General features: G+C 41.1%; 1 protein-coding gene across 11 annotated transcripts in view; it reads right to left on the minus strand.

Annotated features, from left to right (window-relative positions):
* The window catches only part of TRIM2 (tripartite motif containing 2), a 196,719-nt gene that overhangs the window by 80,741 nt on the left and 107,331 nt on the right, over positions 1–8,647 (minus strand). For 2 of the 11 annotated variants that reach the window (XM_017871100.1, XM_017871099.1), the window contains exon 1: positions 3,591–4,003. The exons of 8 other annotated variants lie outside the window; for them this stretch is intronic. In XM_017871100.1, the coding sequence (XP_017726589.1) occupies positions 3,591–3,593 (3 nt within the window). In that variant the 5' untranslated portion in view covers positions 3,594–4,003. Of the gene's footprint in view, positions 1–3,434; positions 3,562–3,590; positions 4,004–8,647 lie in introns of those variants that run through there. One more of the 11 variants, XM_017871105.1, reaches the window with a different exon arrangement.

Consider the following 8,647-nt stretch of genomic DNA (forward strand, 5'->3'; position numbering starts at 1 on the left):
GGATTACAGGCATGAGTCACTGTGCCGTGCCCAGCCTGGCCCATTTTTTATTGTTCTCATGCAGACATGCAAAAATCTGCTTTCCAAGCACTTACAAATCTTCTGGTACATTTATAGAAAGGAAATCCTGAACCATTTGGATTATCTATAAATCACAATATGCTACCCTGTACCTGCCAGAACATGTGGCATAAATTAAAACGATGAAAAAGGTATTTGTAATGTTTAAAATCATGAGCCTATTATCATTTGCCTGCAATTGAATTGGATTGTTACTGAGGTCTCAATTAGAAGAAAAGAGGACAATCTTTAGTGAAATTAAAACAGGGTGACCCATTTCCAGTTAAATCAAGCCTCTATCCCAGATGGGCCATTTTGTAAATCAGAAGGCTAGATGCATTATCTTTCCTGACGATGATGATGATGATGATGATGATGATGATGATGATGATGATGTGTATGTATGTATGTATGTATGTGTGTGTGTGTGTGTGTGTGTGTGTGTGTGTGTGTTTGGGGGGAAGGCATTCAAAAGCCATCCCTTTTAACTTTTGTCTTCAGGCAGGGTGTGTCCAAGCTCTCCAAGGTTCTTTTTCTCCTTATTTTCAGAGTCAGATGTATGACAGCTTCCTCAGATGAATTGGTTTTTACCAAATGTAAGCTGATTCTTAAGCTGAGCCCCTGACTTGTCTTTATGATATGTCATGAAGACATATTTCCCCTTATTTCCCCTTATTATTTTCCCTACCTCTTTCTTTAGTATATAAAGAAGGCCATTGCCTCACCTTTGGCAGCAATTGTTAAGATCAAGCTGGGTCTGTGTGGTGGAATGTTAAGTGGTCAGGCTAATAGACATTCATCTCACAGCACTCTGGGACAGTCAAGATGCTTGGGGTCTCCTCTCTCCACATCCATCACTTTGCCAGGTCTCCTCCCTTGCTTTGCTTGGGTACTACACAAAGAGGTCAAGTATTCTGGGACCACAAAAAAGGTAGAGATCAGCAAGGGAGCTAAGTGCTGGTATCTTTCTAGGGGTTGGAAGAAACTAGCAAGAAGGGAAAGGAGAAAATTATTTCACAACAGAACTAAGAGACACAGCTCTACATAATAGGAACCTCCTTTTTGCTCCTGGTATACAGGAAGCACATTATTTAATTCTGTTGTTGATTAGAATTAAATACTTAAATTAATAACGTTTAAAATAATAATAAAAGCACTTAATGGAAAATGGAGGCTGTCGAGAATGTGAAGACGGAAGAGGTAAAGTAAAAGGGAATAGAAAGATTTGTATACTAAAAGCAGAAATCTGTTTCCTGCAATGATGCTATTTGAATACTTGGCTCATTATTTTCTCACTTTCTGGTCCAATCTAAAGCTCCAAATTCTATGAGGAAATCTAATCCGTTGAATTCAGACCATCTGCACAATAAAAATATTCAGAAAACCCTAATAGCCAACCCCATAATGGAGCAAATTCTACTCTGAACTAAAGCCTTTATATAAGTAATAAAGGGACAGAGATGGCACCAGAGATTAAAGAAAAAGGCTATCACACGTATGTGCAAATCATCATTTTGCTGTAGTAAGAAGTAATTCAAGTCACATTTTTTGAAGAAAAAACTACGACAGTAAATAATTTCGCAGCAAATTTTTTAAAATTCAAAAGTATTTCTCTTCTATACATTTCAATAATATATAAAATATTTGGGTAGTCTTAGTTTTATAAGAGAAATAATTAAAAGAGGCAAAAGGGAGTCTTAAAAATTGCTACATATTTGGGATTTTCCCCTACCTAATAAAAAGAGATAAAAGAAAGGCCTAAGTATGTAGAAATTAATGCTTAAGGATACCCAGATAAAGAACATTTTCATTTCTTAGTAAGACAAAGAATGAGTGTCCTAACTTTATTTCACAAGCAACAAAATCCATGAAGCTTTTGTTATAATAAAAAAAAAATTAAGTCATTGCAGGACTATAGTATTAACTATGGCAAAAAATGTGTATAGATTTTAGCCTCCTTTTTAAAAATGTGTGGGTTATATACACGCATTCGTATATCTTGAAACAGCATGTTCTATCAGAGAAAATTTTTACATTCAGCTGTGTTTTAACCTTTCCAATGCAAATCGCTTGTGTCTTCCTATGAGAAAATTGGACAGAAACACTTAAAGGTTTAGGAAGGGTTACTACTCATGTCTCTGCATCGGAAAGCTGCTTTCTCATACCACAGCACACATGAAACTTCTCATTGTGTGCTGCTCGGGAGGGGCGTGCATTATTTAACATTATAGTGGGTTAGGAACAGTGGGGTTCAAGCCTCTGCCTGAAATAATGAAAGAAACCAGAAAACAGATTCACACTAGGCAGAACTGAATCCTAACACTTAAGTCATTTGAAGAATTCTGCATGAACAAATGGCTCTCCTTACATATATATACTGGAGTTTAAAACCTTCTTTTAAAACAAATTTTCATAAGGAATAAAACTGCTGTAACATGATCTAAGCTAGAGAAACAATCTTTTAAACACCTCATTCTGAAAGATATTACATTGAAACTATCTTTTCCATAAGACAAAATACCATTTTATCTTTTGGTTCAGAAGTCCATTTATTAACATTCAATTTTAATTTAAAACAAACAGCCTTTCTACTTGCTCTCCTATCCCCCCAAAAGAAGAGAATAATGACAGGGTGGGCATACTTGTAGAAAAAGCTCTGACAACAAAATAACCCCCACATGTTTCAGGAAGCAAACCTAAGGACCAATCCAAAACCCAAGGATTTTTTTTTTTTTTTTTTTTTTTTTTTTTTTTTTTTTTCCTGTATAATGCTATCATTGAGCTCCACCCAGATTTGACTGTACTTCAAAGGCAGGAAAAAAAATTGTCAGAAAAAAACAAATTATCTCCTACATGTTTGTTTGCTGGCCCTCAATGGCATTCAGAATTCAGAGGGTCGAGTCATGCATTATGAATGAATGGGTTTCCAATGGTAACTGCCAGCCATGGAACTCAACCCCAGGGTTCTTTAATAGAGGACAGAGTGGGGGAGGGTCGCACGTTCTCCTCCACCCTGGGGCAGCGGGGAAGGAATCCTGCAAATTAAATATTTCATCTCCATGTTTGCACCCAACAGAGAGATGCAGGGGGCAAAATTCTTCTGTTTAAAATAAGCCAAGATACACACTAAAATAAAGACTGGTAAAAATACAAATCTAGTCAGACCACATTAGAACTTGATAAGAAAATCTTGCATGACTTTCTCCCCATACTTGTTAATTTGGTGCCTTTGTTTAAGCAAAGAATGGGTCTCTATTTTACAGCTACAGAGGATGCAGCATCGCCATGAGAGATGAAGGGAGAAAAAAAGAACCGAGAGAGCAAGAGAAATCAGTTACCCACCTGGCTAAGCAGTCTGAACATTTAGGACCTACCCATTTCTGAAGACAAACAGACTAATCAACGAGGCAATCAAATGCTCCCCAAGTCTGTCGCTGCAGCTACGCGGCAATCCAAAAGAACAACGCACGTTTCTGCTAACACCTCAAGTTGGGAAGCACCATGCAAAGAGACTGGTTAAAATTCCCTACCATGCAGTGCAGCCATCATCAAAAGCCCAGCATATCTTCTGCTCTAAGTAGTGATGTGCCAGTTGATGCACAGAACAGAAGAAGAGAAAAATGGAGGAAATGAGAGAAGGCTGGAAAGTCGCAGGAATGTTTCTGGGTCATTAACAAGTGGAAGACCCCCTTCAGTATTCACACCAATCGGTCTTGATCTTACAGGACATCTTTTTCTCACTGAGCGTCTGTTGAAAAGACTGCAGCAAACCAGGCAAGGGATTATGGGATAGGGATGCAGCAGCGAGCTGCAATGAGATTCGTGGGTGGCTTGCTTTCCCTCTGAGTCAGCAGTCAGCTGTTTCCATGCTCTCGTGCTGGGCTCCATCACCAGAAAGTGACTGCAGGATTAACCAGAGGAGAGGCGACCAGTGCAGTCTCCGCGCAACGCAGCCGGGGCAGGTACAGGGAGTGCTACAGATCAGACTGAGGGAGTGCTGGGACGCAAACGGTGAACGCAGTGAGAATAGATTCTAGGAAGAAGGCATATGGCACCTCAAAATGAAAAGTTCACATTTAGAGAAGTGCTTTGTGTGAGTGTGAGAACACACACTTGCTTGTAAGAAAGAGAGATGATTGATTTTCTTAGATGTCTCAAGTAGCTTGAAACACATAATTTTTAAAAAAATGCAACAAACATACAAACAAACAAACAAACAAAACAGTCCAGTTCCACAAGCCCCTACTAATTTTCCTCTCTTGGTTTTTACCCAGGGCAGGGTCTATAAAATATGGTTCCACAAAGTCAAATCATGCAATGACATTTCTCTGCTTTTGTGGTTCTAATGATTCAGAGAAAATCATATGGTACATTTTTTGATTCGGGGATAACCAGACCATGTTCTTTTTCTGATCACGAAGTTTTCAGTTAAAAGTTGAGAAACTTGACAAATAACATGACTTAATTTCCTGCCAAGTCATGAAACTTAGTTTTAAAAGGTATTAATAATGTAAAAATGATCAGCAAGTAGCTATATAATAGTGATTAGGTCTCCAGATTACAAATAATAGTTTAGAATAAAAAATCTTACATATCAGCATAGAATTCACAACCATTCCTTTTTCTACAACAATAAAGGCAGGGAACAGTATTGCATCCTATTCCTTGCTTAGTTACTAGTTTCAAAGGGATTGCTAATAATGTTTATTTTAAAAAACTGGGCATCTGCATATTTGATTACATTAATATTTATCACATTCTTTCCACGCAGTCAAGCATTACAGTGAGCTCTTGAAGGGGCCTCAGCTCTGCAGAGCAGTGATAATTACCTTTGGTGGTAGTAGGAGGAGTGGGATCATAAAGAAAACAGCAAAATTGACAGACCCCAGAAATGCACATACATGCCAATTTTGGCATGCCATTTTAGGTGATACACAGTTCTCAAAATCCCAGTTAGCACCCTGCTTTAGAAGTTTTGCAGATTTTTTTAAAAGCTTCATTGATTGTAATTCATATCCCATACAATTCACCCATTTAAAGTGTACAATGTAATGGTTCTTAGTATATTCATAGATGTGGGCAAGTATTACCACAGCCAATTTTGGAACATTTTCATCACCTCAGACAAACAAACAAATATCCAACCCATACCCTTTAGCTATCACTCTCTTCCCTCCCACATCACATCCCCACAGTCCTAAGCAATCACTAATCTACTTTCTGTTGCTAAAGGTTTCCCTGTTCTGGACTGGAATCACATAATATGTGGTCTTGTGTGGCTTGCTCTTTTCACTTGGCAGAATGTTTTCCAAGTTCATCCATGTGGTAGCATGTGTCAGTATTTCATTCCTTTGTATGGCTGAACGAGTTTCCATCGCATGAATTTAGCACATTTTGTTCATCTGTTCGTCAGCCAATGGACACTGCGTTGTTTCCACTTTTTGGCCATTATGAACAGTGCTGCTATAAACATTTGTGTACAAGGTTTTGTGTGGACATATGTTCTGCTTTAGAAGTTACAGTTTCATTAGGACCAACTCCTAAAACTAGAAGCAGGCTACCCCCACTGAGTTTTACAATACCTTCTTTCTAAGACAGGCCATCAGACAGGTGTCTGACTTACTATGACAGGGGTCCTCTCTTCTTCTCATTCTGCTACGAAGCCTACCCCAAGGCCAAATTCATCAAATGCTGACCCCTCCCCAACACATTCTTTCTCCTGATCTCTCTCGTTCTCTTCTTCCAGTCAACCCAGATTCTTGGGACCTATAACTAGACCAGGTTTCTGTTCTCTGAAGGTGGAGAAGTGGGAGAGATCTTTGGTCTTGTTGCTGGGCTTCTAGTCAGAGGATGTTAACTTACTCATTCAATCATTCATTCCAATGAACACTTGTTGAGTGTTGTGTGTTCCAAGCACTGAATAGGCACTGAGGATATAGAGAAGAATTTAATATTTCTGAGCCCTCAGGGACGTCACAATCTAGTGTGGGAGATGGATTAGTAAGCAGGCAATTGCAATTCAGAGTGATAAACGCTTAACAGCAAGAGAAAGCGAATGCTCTGGGTACCCATAGAAGGGATATGAAGGGCCAGGGAGGTGTGCAGAGCATTTCAGGCACTGAGTGCAGCACAGTCAAAGGCATGAGATGGCTCATGGGACCTGAGAGTAATACCTAAGTATAACTGAAGCCTGGGGTAAAGGTAGAACAAATGCAGGTGATATCTGTTTCTGATCTTTTACCTGGAATTGGGAATATCTCTTCCCTGGAAATAGCATTACATAGGATAGCTGGGTTTCAAATACCCTCACCACCATGGCTTAACTACTATATGGGTTAAATGGGTTTTGGGGGCTCAGAATCTAACAAACACACATAATATTGCTTATTATAGGAAAATGCAGCCTTGTTTTTAGCATATGTCTTGGCAACTGAAACCAACTGTTTACAAGTTGGGGCTTGGGTAACTGTGGGAGGCCCCCACCGAAGTGCCAAGCATCATCAACTTGGCACTTCCTGAAAACAGGTATGTAGATGGTGATAGTGGCGGCTGGTTGTGTTTCTGAGTTGGAGTTTCCCGCATTGCGGTCTCAAGTGGTCGGACTCGGGGGGTCTCAAGGGCAGAGAAGAGCCCAAGATTCTTGGGATTATAGCCACTGCACACCTTATTGACTTCTTGGAGCTGTCTTGTCTCTCCCCACTGTTTCCCTCCAGCTGAATGGAGATTAGAGCTACACTGTCATCAGTCAGTCTGACTATGATTTGTGCACTGGAGAAGTATACAGACAGTGCCTATGCATAAGAAGAGGATGTACGCTACTAAATTGGGATTGGCAGGAGCATGAGAGATAGTGATCCAGTATTTACTGACCTTGTATGATGTGCCAAGTTCAATCCAATGCACTTTATATACAGTCTGCCCATCCCTGCTCCAGAAAATGTATCCCAGAAAGTAAACATCTTACGATGGCAAACAAGGTAATTTACAACCCGGCATCTGCTTCCTGATTATTTTCTACCTTCTGTCCTCCCTAGTCACACTCTAGTTCGTAAGAATTCTGTTACTGGAAAGCAGTCCCCATCCAGACCCCAAGAGAGCGTTCTTGGATCTCCAGCAAGAAAGAATTCAGAGCGAGTCCATAGTGCAAAGCAAAAGCAAGTTTATAGAGAAAGTAAAGGAATAAAAGAACGGCTACTCCATAGGCAGAGCAGCCCCAAGGGCTGCTGGTTGCCCATTTATATGGTTATTTCTTGATGATATGCTAAACAAGGGGTGGATTATTCATGCCTCCCCTTTTTCGATCATATAGGGTAACTTCCTGACGTTGCCATGGCATTTGTAAACTGTCACGGCGCTGGTGGGAGTGTAACAGTGAGGAGGACCAGAGGTCACTCTCGCGGCCATCTTGGTTTTTGTGGTTTGGGCCAGCTCCTTTACTACAACCTGTTTTATCAGCAAGGTCTGTATGTTGTGCCGACCTCCTATCTCATCCTATGACTTAGAATGCCTTAACCATCTGGGAATGCAGCCCAGGAGGTTTCAGCTTCATTTTACCTGACTCCTATTCAAGACGGAGTTGCTCTTGTTCAAACACCTCTGACGATTCCACATGTATTTTTTAGCAGTGGCTCTTAGCCAAGGAATGGTACCAACCCCTCCCATGGTGGAGTAGGGTGTGCATTTGGAAATGTGAAGGGGCACTGTGGCTGTTATACCCAGTGCATGTGGGGGCAGGTAACTACTAACATTTAGTGCCTGGGTGTAGGGATGCCAAACCTGCTCCAGTGCATGGGAGAGTACCTTAAAAGTACATCTGTCCCACAACACTAATGTCAGTAGCACCCCCTTTGAGAAACACTAATCTCTAGGCTCACCTACCACTTGTTCTGCCAGGAACGCTCCCATCCTCTCCTGCCTCCTGCCCCTGGTTAACTTCTCAGATTCCTTTAGAACTCAGCAAAGCTACCACTCACTTTAGGAAGGATTCTCTGACTCTTCCTCTGATGCCCAGACCCTCCCACCCACAGTCTGGATTGAGTACCACTCCTGTGTACTACACAGCATTCTTGCTGGAAGCTGTTGAAGGTTCCATCTTTTACCTTTAACTCACTAACCCTTAATGCAGTGCCTGTCACATACTAGGTGCCCAGTAAGTACATAGGGAATGATGAAAGTCCTGTGAATGAACATATGACATAAAGGTGAAAGTTCATCTCAGAATTGAAAAATTAGTTGGATCAGAGACCATTATGGACAGGCAATTCTTCATATCTGCTAGTTTATGATTTAGAAACTACTTTCACAGGCCGGGAACAGTGGCTTACGCCTGCCAGCACTTTGGGAGGCCGAGGCGGGTGGATCACAAGGTCAGCAGTTCAAGACCAGCCTGGCCAAGATGGCGAAACCCCGTCCCTACTAAAACTACAAAAATTAGCCGGGTGCAGTGGCAGGCACCTGTAATCCCAGCTACTCAGGAGGCTGAGGCAGGAGAATCGCTTGAACCTGGGCAGCAGAGGTTGCAGTGAGCTGAGATCATGCCACTGCACTTCAGCCTGGGCAACAGAGTGAGACTCTGTCTCAAAAAAAA

This window comes from Rhinopithecus bieti, unplaced genomic scaffold (assembly GCF_001698545.2).
Source record: "Rhinopithecus bieti isolate Rb0 unplaced genomic scaffold, ASM169854v2 scaffold_3878, whole genome shotgun sequence".
In the NCBI taxonomy this organism is placed as follows: Eukaryota; Metazoa; Chordata; class Mammalia; order Primates; family Cercopithecidae; genus Rhinopithecus; species Rhinopithecus bieti.